Source organism: Pantherophis guttatus, chromosome 2 (assembly GCF_059756535.1).
Source record: "Pantherophis guttatus breed Tessera chromosome 2, ASM5975653v1, whole genome shotgun sequence".
Taxonomy (NCBI): domain Eukaryota; kingdom Metazoa; phylum Chordata; class Lepidosauria; order Squamata; family Colubridae; genus Pantherophis; species Pantherophis guttatus.
In genome coordinates this window covers 105583212-105608396 of record NC_142064.1, presented here as the reverse complement: position 1 = coordinate 105608396, position 25185 = coordinate 105583212, and the positions used below count along the sequence as shown (strand labels likewise).

General features: G+C 43.3%; 1 protein-coding gene across 1 annotated transcript in view; it reads right to left on the bottom strand.

Annotated features, from left to right (window-relative positions):
- Positions 1–10262: 10262 nt before the first annotated feature.
- Positions 10263–25185, bottom strand: part of GPR156 (G protein-coupled receptor 156) — a 33500-nt gene continuing 18577 nt past the window's right edge. Inside the window, exons 7-10 of the mRNA XM_087888370.1 lie at positions 22942–23037; positions 20672–20908; positions 14221–14382; positions 10263–11515 (exon numbers count right to left, since the gene is read on the bottom strand). Coding sequence (XP_087744496.1) covers positions 10286–11515; positions 14221–14382; positions 20672–20908; positions 22942–23037 — 1725 coding nt within the window. The 3' untranslated portion in view covers positions 10263–10285. The remainder of the gene's footprint in view (positions 11516–14220; positions 14383–20671; positions 20909–22941; positions 23038–25185) is intronic.

The following is a 25185-nucleotide window of genomic DNA, read 5'->3' as shown; positions in this document are numbered from 1 at the left end:
GAGAGAGGGGGAGAGAGAGAGACATAGAGAGATACAGAGAGAGAAAGAGAGAGAGGAGGGAAGGAGGGGAGAGATAGATATGTCAAAAGGGTTTTGTGGTTCCTGGTGTTTTTTGACAACTGGTTCTCTGCCCTAATGACCAGCTGGGTAGGCATGGCTGGGAGGGGGGTCATGTGACTGGTGGAAGTGAGTGACATCGCATTGGCCACACCCACCCAGGTTTTGTGGCTCCCGGTGTTTTCTTTTCTGTGGGAAACGGGTCCAAATGGCTCTTCGAGTGTTTAAGGTTGCAGACCCCTGGACTAGCCAAACCCAAATCCTGCAGCCATTCTTTATATTTTTTTAGTCTCCAGGCCTTATCATCTTAGTTGCTCTGCTCTTTGAACTTTTCCCAAAGTCTCAACATCATTTTTGTAGTAGTATGGTGACCAAAATTGGTTGCAGTATTCCAGGTGTGGTCTTAAAAGAGTTTTATAAAGTGGTACTAATACTTCACGTGATCTTGAATCTATACCTCTGTTTATACAACCCAGGACTGTATTAGCTTTTTTGGCGGCGGCTGCATGCACACTGCTGGCTCATATTCAAGTGATCATCCACTAGGACTCTTAAGGTCTACTGTTTTTGAGCCAGGTCTCGCCTAATCTGTACAAATATCTTTGATTTTTCCTGACTAAATGTAAAACTTTGCTTTTCTCCACATTAAAATTCATTTGGTTGGATAGGGCCCATTATTCAAGTTTGTCAAGATTTTTTTGAATCCTGAGCTTGTCTTCAGGGGTGTTGGCTATTCTTGCCAGTTTAGTGTCATCTGCAAATTTGATGAGTTCCCCTTCTATTCCCTCACCTAAGTCATCTATGAAGATATTGAAGAGTACTGGGTCTAAAATGGAGACTTGTGGTACCTCACTGCTTACTTCTCTCCATGTATCCACATATCACCTTGTTAGTTTTCAAGTAGAAGATAGGCATATGAGTGCCATGGCTCATAAATCACATATAGCTTGAAGTGTCAGGTAATTACAGTACATCTGGAAAGAATTGGCCATGTTTAGGTAAAGGCTTAGAATGTCTCAATTGCTGCTGGAACTACATCTCGTTACAACCCATACTCGTATGCCGCAGGCTACATTTTTCTTCTGATTCCTTAATCATTTTCTTCATCTTATCTGTATTTCTGCCTTGTCCTTTGAACCCTGATTGGAATGCTCTATTGGTCTCCAGGAATTTTTCATCCTTTACATCATTTTTAGCCATGGTGGTGCACTGGTTAAAATGCAGTATTGCAGACTAACTCTGTTGACTGCCAGAAGTTTGATCCTGACTGGTTCAAGATTGACGCAGCCTTCCAACCTTCCAAGGTTGGTAAAATGAGGACTGAGCTGTTGGGACCAATATGCTGACATTTGCAAACCACTGAGAGAGGGTTGTAAAACACTATGAAGTGGTATTTAAGTCTAAGCACTATTGCTATTGACTAACAATGCTTGCCTTACCTTTTGAAACCAATTCACTGGTAGGATATCTGCTTTAATTCAGACTGAATTGGGTAAGTCTTGCCTTACAAATAAATTGTGGTTGATTGTTTAATTAATTTATGATTTACTTGAATCTGATAAGCAATGACAGACATTAGAAGTCCTTGCAAGATTAGTTATACTATGGAAGACAGGAAGATAACAGTACAAGTTTGGTAGTTGGCAATTTGCTGCTACAGGGAATCAAAAGAAATGTATTGGACCAATTAGCTTGTGAGCACATTGTCTGCCTGGAGCAAGGACGTGACAGAACTATTTCCAAGACTTACCAGGTACAGTGACAGTTTCCCTTCCTGTTAAATTTAAGTGGGAATAATGACATTGCAAAGAACACCCCAACCCTATTACCATAGTCTTTCTTTCTTTGACTTTGAAGAATTTCAAAACTCTGAAGGCCTTGGTAGCTTTTTCACCCATTTTTCCAGTCCAAGGAAGAAAGAAAAGGAAGAATTCTGCAAACTCAGACTATGTAAATAGACTTGATTTCTTAAACCATGCTATCAGATGATACACTGTGGGAGAGTGACTGAATCAAATGAGAACCTATGAATGGAAATGATGGAAGCTCTGAGAGTATCAGTTCAACCAACTCTTAATGTTATAGAAAACATTAAGTAATATTTTTAGATAAAGAAAATGCTTTTGCTGTATTGCCCCAGTGAACAATAGATTTATAAATTCAGAAAGTGGTGTATGCAAACTTGAAAGGTAACAAGTAATTCAACCTTCCATACACAGATCTCGTCTTGAAGGAAATAAACTTAGCACTGTTAACATCATTAGATCTGAATTTAGTTTCTCAGGTAATTTTTAAATACTATGCTTAATTCTTCACATGTATTTTTCTTCACATGCCGGTAGTCCTCAACTTATAACTAAGATGGGGATCAGAATTTCTATTGTTAAGTAAGTTGGTTAAGTGAGTTTCACCTGATTTTAAAACCTTTTGGTGGCAGTACTGATTCTGTAAAAGCTTTCAAAGGGTCTTCTCTGTTCATATGACTAGAGCATTTTCCATTCAGAAAATCTTTCACTAGTTCATAGTCAAGCAATTTGTATTTCTGAGATGCAACAACTTCCTTTCAACAAAAGAAATTTTCTATCAAATGGATAGTTTATTTTTATTAAACACAAAAATAAACAATATACAATTATGAAGAAAAAACTAAAAAAAATAGTAGTTAACATGCTGGTCTAGTAACCAGAAGACTAAGTTCTAATCCCACCTTAGTATGAAAAGCCGGCTGCATGATTGCATCAGTCACTCTTCCTCAGCCCAACCTACCTCACAAGATTGTTGTGAGGAAAATAGAATGTTTGCTGCCTTGAATTATGTAATAAAAACATGATTTAAAAAATATAATTAATATACCAATCCATGTTCCTTCAGTTTGGCAGGAACTCCAGAGAAACAGCAGAGATGGACCCCCTTGAGCTAGCAAGTGCATAATACTTTTCTTTCTGGGTTATTAGGGCTGGGCCAAGATTCAGCATCTGGGGACTTTTGACATCATTGGTCATCATTCGGATAGTTGACCCATTGCCAAGAATACAGGATTCCTAGCAGAGAACACCTAGGGATGGTGTGATTATGTATCCCAATTGTGTATCCACATAATTAATTTTATGCCAAATATATATGTAGATACATCATTATTTCCCGTTATGTCAGATTAGAGAACTCTTACTATCAATTGTTCCAAGTAGCAACACAGCTAAAAACTAAGAGAATTTATAATTCAGTAATGCAATTTGGAAAGCTTGCTAAGTAAAAAATAATTACATACAAATGGTCTCAGCTGGCTGAATAATCCCTTCTACACAGATGTATGTTATACAGGCAAAGAGAAAAAAAGGACCATGTCACTGTCTCCATGTCAATCTTCCATGCTACTAATCATAGACTTCAGCCTGTAATTACATTTTATATAGCCATATCACACTGATGACTCATCCTCATCTTACAAGACGTTACTACTCCAAGATATTTTTCACAACCAAACTAGATACTTGTCCCTGGATTTTTGTTTCCTAAATGAGGAATACTGCACTTGCCTCTGTTAAATTTCACTTTGTTGCTTTCAATGTATTTCTCAAATCTGGTAATTTTGAATTGTATTTCAGTCTTCCATGGTATTAATTCTCCCTTTCAATTTTGTATCTGCAATTTTAATAATTCTGCCCCTTCATCCAAATCTTTAATCAAAAGACTGAAAAGTAGATCTAGAAATGTTCCTTAGGGCCACTCACTTGATACCTGTTTCTATAACTAATCAAGAAAGACTTCTTGATAAACCATGCTGGTTTCTGGTAATTAACACATTGATAATAATTTGAGTTTGCTCACAAACGTGTTTCTTTTCTTCCTTTTGCACAAGCGTTATAAAAAAGCAATAAATGAATGAGTGGATTGATGGATACTAAACTTTTTAGAAGAGGTCTAGCAAATCAGAATTGAAATTGGTATTTTCCTGTGCGCTGCTCCCACTATCCATGCATGGGTTAATCCTTCAGTCTTTGGCAAACAACTGAGTGAAAAGAACAAAGGTTTTTCCCCTTTCCGGTTCCCAAGCCACGCCCTTGATCCCATGATCCCCCAGTCTTCACTCAGTTGTTGGCAAACACTGTAGTGATTTTTGGAGCTCCACAGTTTTCCTAAAGATATAGTGCTTCTGTGGGGTTTCTTTCTCTTTCTCTCTTATTTCTCCTAGTTGTTTTACTTTCCTCTTTCCATTAGGCGATTAGGTTTTGTTTTGTTGATTTTGAACAGCCTGCTTTTCGCGGTTTTTTCCTTGTGGCGTGAATCGCTATTCAGCGACCTCCAGCTGGAAGGGGGGGAGCAGAGCACAGCCACCCACGCGGCTTGCTTGGCTAGCCCCTCATTTTTAAACCACTATCTCTCCCGCCTGCGGTCCTGCCGCCAACGACCCGCATCTCTCCAGCTGGCTAGCGGGCACAGAGGAGCAGCCCGCCTATTTTAAACCGCTCGGCTCACAAGAAACAGTTCCGGGAGCCGAGCGGCTTTGCCTTCATCAGCTGGGCAGCGGATTCGGCAAATCCAGCTGCCCACGCCGCACGGCGCCCCCCCCTCCACCGCTAGAGCGATTCCGCTGGATCGACATCAGGGCGAGGGCGCGAGGCGCAACAGAGAGCTCAGCAGCCTTCCCTGCACTACAGAAAGAACTCTCACCAGGCAGTAGCGCGGCATTTGGTCGGACCCTCGGGCCGCCATTGTGAGTCCGTTGCCTGAGTCGGGCACAGTGGATCGCCTCACCACGTGCCAGCACCATATTGGGGGACCTTCAGGCCGCCATCTTGGCCAGACTCACAAGCCTGTGTCCCCATCAATCAGCAGGAATGGCTACAGAGCCCGCCCCACACCTCCTGGGGGCAATAAATTCTCCTCCTCCCCACCATCTGAGGAGAGAATCCGGGGCAGTTCGAGGCTCTCCTTGGAGAGATTACCCCTCGACTCATGGAGCTGCAGGGCAGGGGGTCTGCCCGAAGAATCCAGCGGCTGCAGCCATGTCTTGCTCCCCTCCGTCCTCAGATATGGAGCTGGAGCTCACCACCACCCCGCGCAAAGAGTCAAAAGGGGGGGAAAAGAAATCAAAGAAAAGGCATGAGAGCTCTGTCAGCAGGGCTGCTTCAGAAGGGTCCCTACCTTTCCAGGATAGGGACGCCTTAAGGAGGCACAATGCACTGGAGCGGCAGTAGGAGAGGGCTCACAAGGCAGCCTCAGCGACCCCATCCAGAGAGCCTGTGCCATTGGAGCCCACACAGGCCCCTCCAAGAGAGGCAGAGCCGGGAATTACAAGCGTGGCCAACATTGCAGTGACCCCAAGAACTCCAGACTTGGGCAGGGCGGGTCGAAGTACACCCCGCTTCGAGGCAGGCTCAGGGGCCGCACCAGGGATTTCAACGACCCCTTCACCAGCTCAGCATCATCGGTCCAGGGAAGCAAGTTCCACGCCATCAAGGGCAAACCCTCAGCCTCAGGGGGGGCCAGGAATGGGAAACCCAATGGATTTTCAGGCCATGTTCTCGGCGGCCCTGTCGTCCTTCTTCACTGCAACCTTGCAGCAGGCGTCTCAAGCACCTGGACAGGCCGCACCAGGCTAGGTGCGGCAACACCAGCTCCAGCCCCATCCTCTACTGGAACAGGGCCAAGGCTCCTCGTCTGAGGAATCAGACCACGCGGAGGAGGGGCCTGAGAAGGTGGAGTTATCAGAGGACGAAGGCCTAGCACCGGACACACCGGCGTTCACAGGGCTTTTTCGCCCGGCCCTATTCAAGTCCCTGCTCCACAAGGCTAGACTCATAACCAACCTGGGAGTGCCAGGGGACGTCACAACAGCCACCCCTTCAATGGTGGGCCCTCACGACGCGCTCTTCAAATCCGCAAAGCCACAAAAGGACTGCATTCCTTGTCCTCAGCTGTTTGCGGATGTGATCCAGAATCCCTAGGGCCAGCCAGCCTCGCTAGCAACACCCAGCAACCTGGATAAGAAACTCTACTGCTCGGCCCCAGAGTTAGAGGACCTTCTGGCGCTCCCTTCAGTAGACCAGCCGGTGGCAGCGTTAGCTTCTAGCTCGTTGATCTCCACTGACCCTCTGGACTCTCTCAAGGCAGAGGAGAAGAGGATGGAGTGGGCTTTCGCAAGGCTCATCAGGCAACGGGCTGGGCAATCAGATCAGCGACGGCAACTTCCTTCTTCAACAGAGCGTCGCTCATTTGGCTCCAGCATCTGCAGGACAGGCTTCCCCCTGAGGACACCAGACTGCATCAAGACCTAAATAAGATAATAGCCGCTACAGAGTACACAGCCGACGCTTCTCTGAACTCAGCCAAATTTGCTTCAAGGGCCCTGGCTTCAATCCTTACAGCCAGGAGACTTTTCTGGCTCCGGCCCTGGAAAGCCGACTTCAAAGCCAAGTGGAAGTTGGCAGCCGCCCCATACAAGGCACCAGAGCTGTTCGGCGCTGCACTAGAGCCCATGCTGGTAGAGGGGAAGGACAAGAGGAAGATCCTCCCATCAACGTACCGGCGCCAGGAACGCAGATACACACCTTACCCGCTCCAACAGCCCTTTCGTGCCGGCGCTGGACCCAGGGGGTCCGTCTCGCATCGCCCCCACTACCAGGGAGGTGATAGATTTCAGGACAGACAGCAGTTCCGAGACCGAGGACGAAACCAACAGCCTAAGCGCAACTTCCGTGGTGCCGGTCCTAAGCCCGCCAGAAGGGGGAAATGACTCCAGGCCACCAGGTCCCATAGGGGGAAGGCTCATCCTCTTCCACCAACACTGGGCCAGTTCAACTTCGGACTCCTGGGTAAGGCATACGACCTCTTCAGGATTATGCATCGAGTTTTCCTGTCAGCCTCCACACCGGTTTGTCCGCTGTCCAACGCCACAATCCTCAGAATTTCAGGGGCTAATGTCGCAGGAAATTGCCCACCTCCTGGCAATCAAGGCCACAGAACCAGTCCCGCACAGCCAGCAGGGCTCAGGCTTCTACCCAACCCTCTTTTTGGTACCCAAGAACTCCGGGGGCTGGAGGGGCATACTGAATCTAAAGCGTTTGAATCTGACTGTCCAATACTGCAGTTCAAGATGCACTCCCTCAAGTCCATCTTACCAGGGGTGAGACAGGGCGACCTCCTCCAGTCGGTCGACCTCCAGGAGGCCTACCTGCACGTACCCATCCATCCAGATCACCGTCAGTTTCTCAGGTTCGAGTACGCGGACCACCACTATCAATACCATGCAATACCATTCAGACTTTCGTCGGCCCCCCACACTTTTACCAAGCTAGTGGCGGTGGTGGCAGCCAGGCTCCGAGCCATACCGATCCGGGTGCTCTGTTATCTGGACGACATTCTGGTTCTATCGTCCACGCCCGGCCAGGCTGCCAGAGACATGAAGACGGTACTGGAGGCATTCCAGGATCACGGCTTCACCATAAACTTCGAAAAGAGTCAGGTCCAGCCGACAACCAGGCTGCTTCACCTGGGGGCGCTAATAGATTCAACCAGCGGCCAGGTATTCCTCTCGCCGGACAGAGTCCAGAGCATCCAAGTTCTGACACAGCAGATCCTGACAAGGAGGAGGGTTGCCCTAATCCACCTCTCATGCCTCCTCAGGAAGATGGTGTCCTGCTTCAGCATCGTACCGTGGGCACGCAGACACTCGAGGCCCCTCCAGTGGTTCCTGCTCCCCTTTCAACAAGCGGGCAGGGCAAACTCCAAGCAGGAGGTACGCCTCACTCTCCAGGTCCGCCGGTCTCTCAGGTGGTGGATATCGCCCTCTCTGCTCAAGGGGTCCAGCTTCCTAGAACCGGACCGGTTGATACTCACTACCGACGCAAGCCTTTGAGGGTGGGGAGCCCACCTCCACAACCTAGTAACACAAGGTCAGTGGTCAAGACGAGAACGACAATGCAGCATCAACCTCCTGGAGCTCCGGGCAATCAGACTGGCACTGCGCGACTTCCAAACAACGGTGCAGGGTCATCACATCTTGATCCTGACCGACAACATCTCCGCCAAGGTGCATGTCAACAGAGAGGGGGGCACAAGATCCCGTACCCTGATGTGAGAGACCGAGGAGCTGTTCAGCTGGGCGGAGAGGCACCTGCTCTCGATCAGGGCAGACCACATATCGGGGGCAACCAACGCCAGAGCGGACTGGCTCAGTCGAGAAACAATAGATCAGGCAGAATGGCAGCTCCACCCTCATCTGTTTCAGCAGCTCGCCTTACGTTTCGGAAGACCGGTGGTGGATCTCTTCGCAACCCGGCCAACGCTCAGCTCCCCCGGTTTATGTCACACTACCCAACACCACAAGCGGAGGACCACGATGCTCTGCGCTGCAGGTGGCCCAAAGGTCTGCTGTATGCATTCCCACCAGTCCTTCTACTCCCACGCCTCATCCGGAAATTACTGGCAGAGGAGGCCGATCTGCTCCTGGTAGCCCCGAACTGGCCCCGGAGACCATGGTACGCCGACCTAGTGGCGCTGTCCGTCGTCCAGCCATGGGTGATTCCCCCACAGCAGCTCGTTCTATGCCAGGGGGCGGTCACGTACCCAGACCCCCAGTGGCTTCAATTAGCCGTCTGGCATTTGAACGGGTCATCTTGAAGAAGGACAACATACCGGACAGCGTCGTTGCCACCATCCAGGCGGCTAGGCGCCTGTCTACGGCACGCATCTATGAGGCATCATGGCAGGCATTTTGTCGCTGGAGCGCCCGCCAGCATATCGATCCAACTTCGGCAGATATTCGAGATATCCTGCGATTCCTACAGGCCGGCCTAGACAAGAGCCTGGCTCCCGCAACCTTACAAAGGCAGACAGCGGCACTGTCGACGGTCATCTCATGCACCCCGTATCAATCACTCTCGCACCACCCACACATTAAGGGGTTCCTGCATGGGGCCTCTAACCTGCGACCACCCACGGTTCACCGCTACCCGTCTTGGGACTTGCCGCTCGTATTGTGGGCTCTGACCGGACCACCATTCGAACCTTTAGACACGGTTCCTCTCAAGCTCCTGTCGTTTAAAGTTACCTTTTTGCTGGCTATCACCTTGGCTAGGAGGGTCTCAGAAATAGCGGCCCTCTCGGTCCGCAAAGATTTGTGCATCTTCCGTGATTCCACGGTGACGCTACGCCTAGATCCGGCCTTCATTCCGAAGGTCAACTCGTGGTTTCACCGGGCCCAGGAACTCATCTTACCGGACTTCTGCCCTTCACCTCGAGACCCCAGAGAGAAGAGGTGGCACACACTGGACGTTCGTCGCGCAATCCACATTTATATCCGTCGGACTGCACCCTTTCACCGCACAGAAGGACTCCTGGTCTCCTTCAACCCGACGTCTATGGGACAGAAGATATCAGCAGCCACCGTCAGCAGACGGATTAAGGCCTGCATCGCCATGGCGTATGACCTGAACGCCAGACCAGCTCCTGGCAAGATACTACCTCATTCTACCCGCAGCGCGGCCACCACGGCAGCATGGGCCACTCAAGCCTCCGTCATTGACATCTGCAGAGCAGCGACTTGGTCGTCCCTCACACCATTCATCCGCCACTACAAGATCGACGCGTACAACTCAGCCGAGGCGTCGTTTGGCCGCAGAGTTCTCCAGAAAGTGCTGACAGACGAGGACTGTGGGGGCAGTCAGCCTCCCGCCCAGGGGGTTTGAGCTTGGGTATATCCCATGCATGGATAGTGGGAGCAGCGCACAGGAAAATGAACGTTGTCTTACCTGAACGTCCCTTTTCTGGGCGCTGCACACACTATCCATAACCTTCCCTTCATGGCTGCCTGCCCAGCCTATAACTAAAACTAGTTCTTTCCTGTTACGTTAAGTTGGTGTTAATAAAGTTGTGTTCAAAAAGTACTTCATGATTTGGTTCCTTGTCTGCTGCGCCTTCGTTCAGACTGGGGGATCATGGGATCAAGGGCATGGCTTGGGAACCGGAAAGGGGAAAAACCTTTGTTCTTTTCACTCAGTTGTTTGCCAAAGACTGAAGGATTAACCCATGCATGGATAGTGTACGCAGCGCCCAGAAAAGGGATGTTCAGGTAAGACAACGTCCATTCTATAGAAAATATGTTACTTGAGCTTCTATGTGATTAATTTTTATAGGCTCAAACAATTCACAGAAGAAGCCATGCTTTTGAGGATATTCTCATTTACTACTGAAAAACAGAAATGTATAGTAAATTCAAATTTTATTTTTATACGTAAGTGGGTTCCAAATCTTCATTGAAATTCACAATTTGTTTAGGTTTGCTGTAAAGTTTTGCATAATTTAACATACTATATTCAGGATCTGTGTCAATCATGCAGCTGTCACTAGAAGAAGAAAGACTGCAATGGCAAATTTCACAAGCCTGTGTGTGATGGCAATAGGTTGTCTCCCCAGAAGAACTGCTGCCAGAATCAAAGTAAAAATGCTGGAAGGGAGACAGGCCTGGAATAGCTCTTGTCAGAAAATCTTTCTGCTGATAATGAAAATTCTTCAAGTTTGTGGGATAAAATGTAGATGCACAGTTCCCTACTAGATGATTGTCTAGCAGCAAGCCATAGTCTTGATTGTATAATGATTCAAACCCACTGTCAGGCTTAGTTTCAAGTGGGTTTTTGAGCACCAATGATGGCAAAGGTGGAGGCTGATGCAAATAATCTCCATCCTTGGTGCATCTTGGTGCTGACCAAGGATATTCTATTAATCTGCTCATTCTTTGCATTCTGTTGGCTGATTTATTCACACCACATTGAATACCGGACGCCATGGAACCAGAAAAGTTGAAGGGGACTTCCTTCTGAATCTCCTTTGGTTGCAACCTTATTCTCCTTTCATAATTGTACTTGGGTCCCCTGGAAGATGGCTGCATTGTAGTAACATGATCCACACTCAGATCCTGAAAGTTTTCTTGAATTCTTTTATTGCTCGCAGAACTTACTTCAGGGCTTTGCTTTTGCTTCAGTGCTGAAAAATGTGGTTGCCTTGCTCCTTTGCTCAGTGTGCTGAAACTGTGTTCATGTAGCCTCTCTCTAGTAAGTAAAGTGCTGGATTGGGAAAACCATTGCTCTTCATCATACTTAGCACCTGAATGCTTCTTATTCACTAGTTTGCACTTAGCAGTAATGTCTAATGACATGTTTTCTTTATTTGTATGTTCTAGGTCATCAATAGACCTTTTTTCACTAAGTAATCCTGCTACATATTGTGAATTTGAGAGGTTAGAATTCTGCCATGGTTTCAGCTCCTGGCTAAGTGAAAAGGGTAGTTTTTCAATTGCCGCTGAAGAAAAATTAGCTGTCGAATGAGAAGGCAATAAAATGGAGGTTGAAAGAAATGGAGAATCAGCAACACTGTGGTTATCCTCTGTAGCCACCAGTCTCATCAACTTCTCCTTAACACCGTTCATTTGTTCTTGAAGATTTGCAATTGCTGTATCTTTCTGTTTTAAATAAACTATGATAAATACTTTAATTTAAATGCACCAAAACACAATTATAGTTCACATAAAATGAATATTTGAAAAAATTAAGACAGGCCTGCTAGGCAAAAGAATGAGCCGGAATAAGTAATAAATGTTATACTTCAACAAAAATTATCATGTTGGCTAATAATGATACACATAATAAATGTACATAACAAACAAGAAACACAGGAGGAGAAAAACAGAATATTGCTTATCAATCTTATATTAAAGGTCTTTGACAAACACAAAGCATTAACATTGTGTGCACTATTTTGTTAATGAAATGCAACTATAAACAAGATACAGTAGTACCTTGATACTCAGTTGGTTCTGGGAGGCTGGATGAGTACCAAAAATGATGAGTACCAAACATTTTTCCCATAAGTAATAATATAGTGAGTCACAAGGCAGATGACATCAACAAGTTCAAGTTTATGCGTTGAATACCAAACAATTAGGACAAAATTTTCACGTCAAAATGCATTGAATACCAAATTTGATGAGTTTCAAAGCAGTTGAGTACCACTGCACTTGTTCATTTTGCCTTTTAACATCAGTCTTCCAAATATTTGGAATATACTGGAGAATGTATTCCTTTCATCTGAACCTAATCTGAAATGCCACAAAATGGACTCTATTACTTCAGACTAAATGGCAAATCAAATGCTAAAATCTCCACTTAATATGTGGGGCTATGATTCCTCTTTATAAAGTGCTTCATTTATTTCATAAGCCACCTAGATTTGCTTGATTAAAGTGACATAAGCATTGATTATGGATACAAAAACCTATCTACTCAATTGTACTTTTTTAAAGGCAACTGGACTTGGTTTTTCCTTGTAAACATTTCGCTTCTCCTCCAAGAAGCTCCTTCAGTTCAGAATTGAAACTGAAGAAGCTTCTTGGAGGAGAAGCGAAACACCTTCAAGGAAAAGGAAAAGTCCAGTTGCCTTTTGAAAAAGCACCTTTGGGACAACCGTGACCTGGATGACTCAGAATCGCCATAGATAATGACTCAATTGTTTTCAGTATTTTTTTTAATTTTAAAAAGATAGGAACATCACACAGCTCACATGTAAGATCAGGTTGTATGGCTTTGGGGATTTCTTCCCACTAAAAATTATTCAATGTTCTTCTGACATGTTGCAACCAAACAAAGCCAAAGCATATTCTAAGAATGGTTCTACTTGTTCAGAACTATCTGTTTTACCTAGGGCTCTATACTTGGAAATGTTGCTGTAAAAAGTACCTTGCTCAGTGGTGAAATCTAAAATTTGTTACTACCGGTTATGTGAGTGTGGCTTGGGGGGGTAATGTGACTGGGTGGGTGTGGCCATTATTTTTTTTTTACTTTTAAAACCATTTTTTGAAAAAAAAATGCTTTCAAAAGGCTCTGACAATCAGGCAACTCAGCTTGGATCGTCAGAGGCATTTAAAAGAAAAAAAGGGATGTTTTTCTTTTTTAAAAGCCTTTGACGATACCAGCTGAGCCGCACGATCATCAGAGGCTTTTTTTTTTTTTACTTTTAAAAGCATTTTTTCGGCAGAAGAGGTAGAAAAAATGCTTTTAAAAGTAAAAAAAAAAAAGCCTCTGATGATTGTGTGGCTCAGCTGGGCAGGAATTTTTGCTACCGGTTCTCTGAACCACCTGCCTCCATCGCTACCGGATCGAGCGATCCGGTCCGAACCAAGAGCATTTCACCCGATTTCACCCCTGATCTTGCTGCTTCCTTTATTCCAAGGATTTTCTATCTTGTTAAGTGAAGATAGTTGGTAAAATTTTCAATGAATTGATTAAATCCCACCTTTAAATCTGCCAGAGAAGTGGCTATATTTAAACCGTTTCCATCATGGGAGCAAAAATCCATGAGAGTAGAGTATTTGCTGAATTCCTCACATACTACTGGAATGACAGTCAATGAACTATTTTTTCAGTATGCAATGAAAATTCCTATAAAAAGCTAACTTCAGTATTGGGAAATATGAATATAGTCCATCTCCATGCAGAGATAGGTGTGCACAGCAGCTGCCTTCTCGCACAATTGTTTATTCAGCAATTTGTATCTATATCCTCTTTGAGATGAGCATGTTCTTTTATGATTTATGATGTTGCAAACATCTAGATAGCAAAGAGATTTTTTAATAATATAGATTCCTGATCACCTGTATATTTTTCTGACCATTCTAAAATGTCTGGCAGGGAAAAAACACACCATGGACTATAATAGTTTCCCTCCCCCCCAAGGTCTGCCATATTTATCACTCCTGTTACTTGCCCCAGCTCCTGTCCACTTAACAGTTCTAAACCATGCAAATGCAAGTAGATAAATAGGTACCACTTTGGTGAAAAGGTAACAGTGTTCCCCTGCACCTTTGGCATATAGCCATGCTGGCCACATGACCACAGAAATGGTCTTCAGACAACTGGCTTCCTCGACCAAGAAACTGAGATGAGCACCATGCCCTAGAGTCTGACATGACTGACAGGGAAACCTTTACCTTTTAAATCAGTTTAATCCATTTTCTTGTTTTTATCCTATTTTATCTTATTTTCAGATCTGAAGCTCAGTTTTAATTCTATGAGATACTTTAATTATGTTCATATAGCATGTGAGAATGGTTGCATAGTGATGAGATGCTGTATTTTCATTCTTTCTACTAATTATGTAAATATTTCCCACCTCTACAAGCTGCTGTATCAAGGTATTTTTTTCCCCGAGCAGCTGGTATATCTCTTCATCACTATACATTGTAGAGTGGAAATTCTTGTTGGAACCTGTAAAATATTTGGCCATGTTGCTGGTATCAATTTCTTGTTTTTCAAAAGTCTTCCACTGTCTGATCTGCTGAACATTACAATAGAATTAGAGCTCAACCTAGTCAGAAGTAAGGATCAAGATAGAGTACAGTAGACAAAAAGTGAAAGCTATGGAGAAGTGGGGGGGCAAGTCTTGAAACTGCTGAGTTGTTTTGTCCTCATAGATAAAGATCTCACTCCCTTGTACACATGCAAACTTTTCACTTGAAAGGCAAGGTTCATTTTCTTTGTCCATGTCTCTGTCTCCCTCCCTCCCTCCCTCTCTCTCATACACACATTTTCTTGGACAAAATATTTTACTGCAGGCCTTTTCACTATTTAAAGAAGGAAGACAACAAAGCATGGAGCAGGTCACTTGGCAGCTATAGCATCAAAATATTTCACAGTAAGAGTACAAAATGTTTGAATCACATATGTGAAATAAACTCTTACAAATACCTGAGAATTCACCCATATTAAACAACCTCCTATCCCAAAGTTTATTGCATTTTACAGACAACGGGCGATAAAGCCAAATATTTAAGACATATTCAGATAAATAGGCCACACTAAAATATATGCACATGAACACTGAAATAAACTGAGGAGAGAGCCCACTGTTTCCATGAGGTTATCTGACAGTGACTTGGAATTGAACTTTCTTGCTGCCAAAGCTCATGTCCTCAATGTCCTCATTTAAATTGAGGACATTGATAAAGCCCCGGCTGGTGGGGCTTTAGATCGAGTCGTGCCTTTGCGGCCTCTGACCCGGTGCCGATCCCATGTGGCTCCATGGTTCACCGAGGAGCTGAGGGAGATGAAGCACCGGAAGACGCCTGGAGAGCGGTTGGAGGGCCAGTCTCGCTGAATCTGACTGAACACTGGTAAGGTCGCATATTAAGACCTACCTAGTGGCGATAAAGGCGGCAAAGTTTAATTACTTTTCCGCTCTTATTGCATCATCAGATAATCGTCCGGCCACTCTGTTCAGGGTGACCCGCTCCCTGTTACATCCGGGAGTGCGGGAGGACCCCCTGGAAGGCAGGGCCGAGGATTTCGGACAATATCTGTATGACAAAATCGCACAGATTCGGGGGGATTTGGACTCTGACTGGGTAGATTCGGGCAGGGTGGCGAGGAATAGTCTTGAGAATGTTATCTGGGAAGAGTTTGACTCTGTGACCCCTGATGACGTGGACAGGACTTTGGGGAGACTTAGTGCAGCCACGTTTGCTGGACCCATATCCCTCCTGGTTAGTACTGGCTTCCCGGGAAGTTACACAAGGCTGGCTCCAGGGAATTATCAACGCTTCGTTGAGTGAGGGTTACTTCCCCACGGCCTTGAAAGAGGCGGTGGTGAGGCCTCTCCTCAAGAAGCCTTCCCTGGACCCGGCAGTCTTAGCAAACTACCATCCCGTCTCCAACCTTCGCTTTGTGGCGAAGGTTGTTGAGAGTGTGGTCGCATGACAGTTTCCACAATACCTGGAGGAAACGTCTTATCTGGATCCATTCCAGTCGGGTTTCAGGCCCGGGTACAGCACGGAAACGACATTGGTCGCATTGGTAGATGATCTCTGGAGGGCTCAGGACAGGGGTTGCTCCTCTGTTCTAGTCCTGTTAGATCTCTCAGCGGCTTTTGATACCATCGACCATGGTATCATGCTGCGCTGGTTGGAAGAGTTGGGGATGGGGGGCACCGTGTTACAATGGTTCTCCTCCTTTCTCTTGGACTGGTCGCAGTTTGTGTTGGCAGGGGGGCAGAGGTCGACCTCGAGACACCTCATATGTGGGGTGCCTCAGGGGTCAGTCCTCTCGCCCCTTTTGTTCAACATCTATGTGAAGCCGCTGGGTGAGATCATCCGTGGCTTCGGGGTGAAGTACCACCAGTACGCTGATGACACCCAGCTGTACATCTGCACCCCGGGCCACCCCAATGATGCCCTTGAAGTGATGTCCCAGTGCCTGGAGGCCGTGCGGATCTCGATGGGGAGGAACAGGCTCAGGCTCAACCCATCCAAGACTGAGTGGCTGTGGTTTCCGGCATCCCAATATAGTCAGTTGACACCATCACTGACTATTGGGGGCAAGTCTTTGGCCCCCTCGGAGAGGGCTCGCAATTTGGGCGTCCTCCTGGATACGCAGCTGTCCTTGGAGGAACATCTAACGGCTGTAGCCAGGGGGGCTTTTTATCAGGTTCGCCTGATCCGCCAGTTGCGGCCCTTCCTAGATCGGGATTCCTTGTGCGCAGTCACTCATGCCCTCGTCACCTCTCACCTGGACTACAGCAATGCTCTCTACATGGGGCTCCCCTTGAAGAGCACCTGGAGGCTCCAACTGGTCCAGAATGCGGCCGCGCAGGTAGTTACAGGAGCTGCATGGTGCTCCCACATAACACCTCTCCTGCGTGAGCTGCACTGGCTCCCAGTGGTCTTCCGGGTGTGCTTCAAGGTGTTGGTTATCACCTTTAAAGAGCTCCATGGCATAGGACCTGGATATCTTCGAGACCGCCTGCTGCTACCAATGGCCTCCCACCGACCTGTGCCCTCCCACAGAGAGGGCCTCCTCAGGGTGCCATCGGCCAAGCAATGTAGACTGGTGGCCCCCAGGGGGAGGGCCTTTTCTGTGGGTGCACCTGCCCTCTGGAATCAGCTGCCCCCAGAGATACGAAGAATCCAAGACAGCGGTGCCTTCCGCCGTGCCCTGAAGACCTTTCTTATTCAGCAAGCCGGGCTGGTTTAACATATTTTTAAATGTTTTTAATAGGTTTGTTATTGTTTTTAATTATGGGGCCAAACGCATATATATCTTTTTAACTGTATTTTAATGTTTGTATTTATGTTTTTACTTTGGCTGTGCACCGCCCTGAGTCCTCCGGGAGAAGGGCAGTATATAAATCTGATAATAAAATAAAATAAATAATAAATAAAATAAATTGTATTTGCATTTTTTTCAGACTAAAAGAGATATTTCACCTTTGGAGAAATCATACTTCAAAAATGGGTAAAATTGGCTTCCAGTTGGTGCCGCCGTCGTCGCCAGACGGTCTTTCAAGACCACCAGCCCCGCCGCCTGTAAAGAGCCGCCTCTACAGCTGAGAGGCGGCTCGAAAAACTCCGTTTCTTTGAGGAAACGTGAGGAGAGCCGGCAAGAGCAGGTAGAGCCCCTGTGAAGTCCCCAGAGTGTCTTTTTTGCCTCTGGGGAGGAAGCAGGATGAGGCTCCCTATCCAGCTCGCCGAAGCTCCGGACTGCGGGGGAACTCTGCATGTAGCAGAGCCAGACGACGCAACCAATGTAATCAGCGAAAGTCAAAAGATCTATTAAAAATAAACAGGGTGAAATCTGGATCCGGAACTCAAAACTGCAAGTATTTATAATAGCCCTGTGATGGAATTTGAGAATGGAGAAAGAGAAGAGTGAAAGTTTAAAATGGCGTCCGGCTTCAGCGGCTTGAAAAAAGCTGAAAGCGAAAGTGGATTTGCCTGGCTGTCTTAGTACGCTACAAAGTATCTTCTCCCTTAGAGACTTGCTTAATTCTGAGAGGACTTTGTGGTAAAGGGAGAGAAGACTTCCTTTTTAAAAAAAGAGTTTCTCTGCGTGGCAGAATGGCTTCAAAGCCAGACAACAAAGCCGGGGGGGGGGGGCTCCCCCACTTATAAGTCACAAGAGCAGTTTTTAAGTTTGCAGATTCAGAGCCAGAGACAGGAGATTGATTTTAAAGATCTGAAGGAATTTATTATTCTGGCTCTGATGAAACAAGATGCGGTTATGGACCAGAAATTTGAAAAATTTCAACAGGAAATTAAGGAGGTGGTTCAAGAAAAGTATGATAAGATGAAGCGAGATATTTTGACAGTTTTGACTGGCTTTTCAGAAGTAATTGTCCAGATTGATAAAAAAGTGGAAGAAATTAGTTTAGAAGTAGAGTCTAAAATGAAGGAAGCTGATTATAAGATTTACAATGTGGATAATAAAATGAAAAGGATTGAAAATGAAGTGACAATGATGCAATTCAAATTTATGGAGTTTGCTATAAGACTGAGGGGGATAAAGGAAAACAATAGAGATTTGAGAAGGATTTGTGCTGATGCTTTGGCTGTGATGCTAAAGGTTAGCCCCGAAGAGGTTTTGTCCAAAATTGACAAGATTTACAGAGTGAATTCTTGGGTGGCAAGGCAAAGGCAATTGCCCAGAGATGTGGTGATATACTTCACAGATAGAAGAATAAGAAATGACGAAATGATTTACAAAGAGCTGCCGCCTAAGATGCTAAAAGACAGAAAGGATTTTGCATTTTTGGTGACTGAACTAAAGAAACATCAAATTCCATTTAGATGGGATGCTCCAATTGGCATAATATTGAGATATCAAGGAGAAAAATATTGATTAAATACTGTTGAAAAAGCGGAAGAATTTTATCTTAATGTTTTTAAAATTGGCCTAACATCTCCATGTACATCTTCAGTATTAGGAATACAGGAGGGTGATAAAGAAAAACAAATCGAACAAGAGATTGAAGTCCAGTGGAAGCAGATGGAGATGGAACCAATGGAAATACAAGGAACTACAAGGGGCTTTTTGGATGAGCCGTTCCCGGATCTTCCTTTAAAGGTTATAGGTGGACCACCTAAAAATACAAGAGAAGTGGCTTTGGATCTTGATTTGATGTCCTACAAATCAATTAAAGACCAGCACATAACTCGATCAGTCTATAAACAAATTCCAGAAAAACAACAACAGCAGAGGTTTAAGCCAGCACAAGGAAAGAAAAGAAGCAGGTTCCACAAAACTAGAAAATTTTAGATCAATATCTCTCTTGAATATGGATTATAAAATTTTTGCAAAATTATTAGCCAACAGATTAATGCCAGTTATTCAAGAACTGATTCATGATTAAGCAGGACTTATAGAAGACAGATATATGAAAGACAATGTGAGGCAAATTATAGATTTATTGGACTATCTTGAGAAGAATAAACAGATCTCTGCAGTGCTGGTGGTCTAGGAGGTGGAGAAGGCCTGTAATTGAGTGAATTGGAACTTTCTATTATAGATTTTAAGAAAGATGGATATCTGTCCGTTGAAGGGAATAGCCATGAGGCAAGAGGATTATGGAACAAGGGCATTGGCAGTTGATCTGGTTGTTACCCTAACATGCTCGATGGAATTAATACTCTAGATGAAAGACTTTATAGAAGATATCATACGGAATATAAATATAAAGTCACTCGGGGGGGGGGGTTATATACAGAAGTATTCTTCAATGATGGGGGCAGATGGCAACTAAAGACATTAAATACGCTGTTGGAAGAAGGATTTGATGTGACTGTTTAGATGTTATAAATTATTATATATGGTGGACCTGCGGGAAAGTGGGTGAAACAAAATTGATATGGTATATGGTGATAGGCTAGGTTACTGATTGTTTAATACTGGAAAAGGGATGTTATGTTTATTATTGAAGAATGGATTTTGAAGGTGGCCAGTGTCGCAGAAATGGTGAAGATATCAGCATACATAAAAGATTGGACCCAAGAGATCTATGTATGAGAGTGGAAGAAATGGATAGATTATGTGCAGAATAAATATTAAACTAGGAAGTACCAGATAACTTTTAGTTGAATGTTGTGTAGAAATGTATAGTACAGGGGATAGAATATTAGAATGTCAGGAAGAAATGTATACTACACAGGGGGTAGAGTAGATGGGCGGTAAAGTATTATATAATGTGATTTGGATTTGGATTTCATCCTGGGGAAGCCAAGAGGGGAGGGGAGGGTAAGGGAGGCTAGGGAGGGGAAGGGGGGGAGGGGAAGGGGGAAAATCTGTATTTGTAAAACTTTTTCAATTAAAAAAAAATGGGTAAAATTATATAAAGGAACAAGAACTAAATTTAAACTAATTAATGCATTTCCCCTATATTTCAATTTTTAAATACATTTTAATGAAATTCTAACATTAAAATTTAAAAAGTGTATAATATGAGGGTTTTTTATTATTCCTCTTATCATTCTACAACTGTCTATATAGTGCTGAAGTAGGCTATGTGGTATGGCACCCAACTATATAAATCCTTGAATCACTACACAGCAAAGCTAAGAAAAGTGTTTTTGCAAGTCCCAGTATGATGAGAGTCCTGTCATGAGCTTACAGGAAGCAGAATACATTTATTATGAGCTGAGGATATACAATTGCATTTTCTTGCCAAGTAAACTATAGTTATCAATGAGATTAACAATTTTTAATTAATTTGTATATTCACTTTATGTCAGGAATTCCATTTATATGCAAGACTCTGGGGAAAGGTAATTTGCAATACTGCTCATCTGCTTTCTTACCTGTGGGATAAAGATCAAACAATTTATTGAAAACATACAGACAAAGATTCCTCCTGAAGTTAATCCATACACCAGATTGTACCACAAGTTGAAAAAACTATTGACCACCAGCATAATTCCAATAAAGAGGAAAATAATGGCTACTGCACTTATGAGTGTCAGGGACTGATTAACTGGTGGGCAACTCAGATTATCTGTTAGACCTGCAAGATAAATTCCATACATCAGTAGGATTCCCTGAAAAATAACAGAGGAAAAGTTTTTTTAGTAGGTTCAAACATGAGTTAAGTCTAAACTTCCATTCTGTTAATGTAATCATACATTGATAAAAAGTTCATAAAATATCCTTACTGCTCACTTGATGCAAAATCAAGACGCTATGATGGAACAATAGCCATAATCTAGTATTCATCCCTGGATAATATTAGGAGGGATAGGCATCCAACTCACCTGTGATGGAGATGATGCTTCCTAGCACCCTATCCTCTTCACTGAAGTCTGCCACATGGAATGACTTCCAGATCACTTTGCAAGATTCTACTTCTGTCTGGTTCATACAAACTGCCCATACAGAGCCAAGACTTATGTAAATTTGAGCCACATTGTGGCAAAATATTGACCAAATTTTCATAAGATCCTGTGTGCAGATCTTCTAACTCTCAATCCCCAAAAAAGAAAGTTGCTATAAGGATGTGTCTCTGCCTTAATCACCTCCAGATAGGCACTTATACGCAGGTTTGGTCAAGTTCACTTCTAGTCTTTCTCCATCAATGCTCTAATCTCTTCATCCCTTTTATTTCCAAGTGTTCCTTATTGACCCAAGAATCCTCTCCAGAGTTATGGAAGGAGCGAAGCCACCCAGGAGCGTTTTCATCTTGCAGTCACAAGGATTAACTATGTGTTTGACAGAACTGACTGCAATTAGCAGAAAAACTCTCCAAATGCCTATCATGACCCTAAAGGGTCTGTGGATTTAATAGAACCTTCCAACTAGCATAGATTCCAGGCAACTATTTGCCTCAGACAAACCAGTGAATGATTTGAATACAGCAATGGACTCTCCATAATATCCTCTATCTTCAAATCACATAATAGATGCTCTAATAAAGGCCAGATCTGGAATAATGCCCAATACATGTGCTTAAGATAAACTAGTTCAAGTCTACGATTGCCATGAATTTCCAGATTATTTTAGAATACTGCTGAATACTCCTGAATGCCACCAAACCTCCCCTATCTTGGCATTCAAAGCAGATATAAACTCAAATGTGAGCAAGCACCAGGTTTTAGTAATACATGTTAGATCCATTTGTTCACTAATATGGACTTGGCATTTACTAGCATCAACCAAAATCCAGGACCTCCAGCAGTCTGGCCACCTGACCCTTGGAATAGGTCAGTGGGTAACTAGCAGCCAACTGAAGGTAGTCTTTTCATTGGAATGACCCATTTTTTCTGGTAAAACAGCATTCATAATGCAAAAATAATAAGATACTCTCCTTCAACAACCATGAGATGTGAAGCAACTCTCCAATTTGATGATGGGACATTGGTATGTTATTTGGGTGATAGAGGGCAGATTGGAAAGGAAATTACACTATGGTCCCATAACTTAATCCTTTTGCATTAAAATGCTATTTTACCAGAAAAAGATGGGTCATTCCAAGAGAAAGGCTACCTTCACTTGGCTGCTGGTTACCTGCTGAACCTATTCCAAGGGCCAGTTGGCCGGACTGCTGGAGGTCCTGGATTTTGGTTGATGGTGGTGAATACCAAGCCCATATTTGTGAACAAAACACAGAGTTTTGTCCCCAAATTTTCATGGTACAATTTGGGGGGCTTTGGTGACCTATTATCCCTCTGCCCTTTTATAAGATACATTATAGTTGAATGAAAAAGGTAGCAATTATTTTACATTTGTTTTATAAAGTTTTAGGATTTACTACAAGTTGCGTTGAATTCAATGTCCTTATAGAAGTAGAGGGAATGAAGACATAAGAAATGTTCCTCATCTTGAGGAAGCAACACAATCATCAATCAGGGTTCCATCTAGCTATCTTCCATGCAACAGGTGAATGCATTTTTCAGAGTTGTGGCTAAGAAATGTGATGTTTTTAAAAATATTTTTTTCAACTTTACATAATGAATGTATGAATATTTGTACAAAAACACTGTCCCTAAATTAAATAAACTTAATCTTTAAAGTATCTAGACATAACAGACAATGAGCTTAAGCTCTTATCAATGAGATACTAGAATAAATAACATACCTTAAATCCCAGAAGAAGAATAAACCAAAATTCAGAATAGAGAGATTTACAGATGTATCCATATCTCAATATGCAACTCAAGCCTTTGTCAGTGACCTGCCGAAGAGTGAAATATATAGCTAAGAATGTCTTAGTTTGCAAAATGTTGAAAATCCTAACACTTTATTTCCATTTTCCTATCATAGAATTTAATTTTAAGATATTATTAAAAGAAAGAAATTAAAAACTTGGAAAGGAACAGAGGTGGGGGTTACTTGGAGAGTGTCAGTAGTAGCTCCTCAATAGCTTGTGCACCAATGTTAAGTGCATTTTTCTGATAAGGTTTCAGAATGTTATGAAAACAGTCTTCTTGAAGAGAACAATTGGGCTTGTTTGAAGGCATGTTTATTTACAGTTTTAATAATGTTGTTTTATATTGGATTTTATGAGTGGCTTTTATAATATTATTTTATTTCATATGTTATAAACTACTTAGAATCAGAAAAGGAAGCAGCATATAAATTTTGGCATAGTAATTAATTTGTCAGCCCAAATTTGTCTAATCCTTTCCTGCTTCCCTTTCAAGTCAATGGACTCCTAGTCATTCTTGTCCTGTTGAATATTGAATTCATCTTGCTTCATGTTTACCTAACAGTTCTGTCTAATCTGAAAATAGCTAATCCCTATTTCACAATGATTCCATTTTTACATGTCTATGTAAACTACAGGCTTTTGTAACAGGTTGTAACATTCTTTTCACTCTTTTCCAAGCAGCTTTCCCATCCTCTTTCATGTTCTTCCATTCATTCTTTTGGATACAAATGTATCTCTTTCTTTCATTCACTCGTTTTTAAATCATAAACTATCAAATCAATTGAGACAACTTTATTTCAGCCACTGATCAACATTTTGTAAAATTGCTGTAAGATGTTACAAAATACTAATGAAAAAGCATAAGTATTTCTAAAATCTTAGAAATGAGTAAAATCTATAAAAATAAATGTATTAATACCATAGCACTATATATGCAGACAATACAATATTAAGAAATCTAAATATTAAAGCTATTTTGTGAATAAAAGATTGACATGTTGTGTACTAAGTACTGAACTACTGAGCATATATTGAGGCAGAGGGCTAGTAGGAGAGAACTTTTATAGCATGTTATAGAATTCTTTCCACTTTAGGCAGAATCTTAGTTTCTGGCTGAACCATCAGGTTGGTTGAAATGCTTGAAATTATTTTCCAGAAAAGGTGCATTTCTATCCTTTGTAGTTTGAAAAAGTTATTCCTAGTTGTCTGTACGTAGGATGTGTAAAAAAATTGATTCTTTTTATTCAGTTTTATAACCCCTTTTAAGATCAAATAGCTGATTCCTGAATGGGACAGTTACTGAATTTGTAACATTTGAAACTTATCATCAGATCTACCATAGCTTGCATGCAGTTCTAGTCTAGGGTTTCTCCCTAAGACAAAAGCTCACAAGGTGCAAATGTGTTAATAATGAACTCCAGAGGTTGCATATCAGAACATTATATTGGCTAATGCTCCTGAAGAGCCCATAGAGCTCAAGGGACCTATCCAAGGCAAGAAGCAGTTGCCTTGCAGTCTCTTCAGGCCATCTAAGCCTAAGAATGGCTGGACCCAATGTCACTGTCCCAAGCCTTTTGATTTCCAAAGAAATCAAAAGAGGATTAAGGCCCACAGGAAGAGACAGTGACAAATGATCCCTATCCAACAACAATCTAATTTTAAAGATGTTAGTAGACTAAAAACATTGTATGAAATTAAATTGTACTAGATAGAACCTTGTATAGTGAACTTCTCACTAGTGCCAAATCTGGCTTTCAAATTGCTTACCAATGTAAAACCAGTGTTAGGATAATCCCAAATAAATTGGGACAGATAATTCTCCAGTTTGTCCCATCCAGAAAGCAATCTATGAGAGGAAAGTTAGACATTTATAATTAAAAACTGAGCCTGACTGGCGCAGCAGACTAATGCTACTGTTAAAGGTAGTATTTAGCTTCCAGCTGCCTGCAATTACTGCGAGTTCAATTCTCGCCAGGCTCAGGGTTGACTCAGTCTTCCATCCTTTCTAAGGTAGGTAAAATGAGGACCCAGATTATGGGAGCAATAAGATGACTTTGTATAAATATACAAAAGTATGAAGGCTATTGCTTAACGCATTCTCCTGAGTCTCCAGGAGAAGGGCGGCATATAAATTTTAAATTTTTTTAAAAAAATTAAATTCAAATTAAAAAA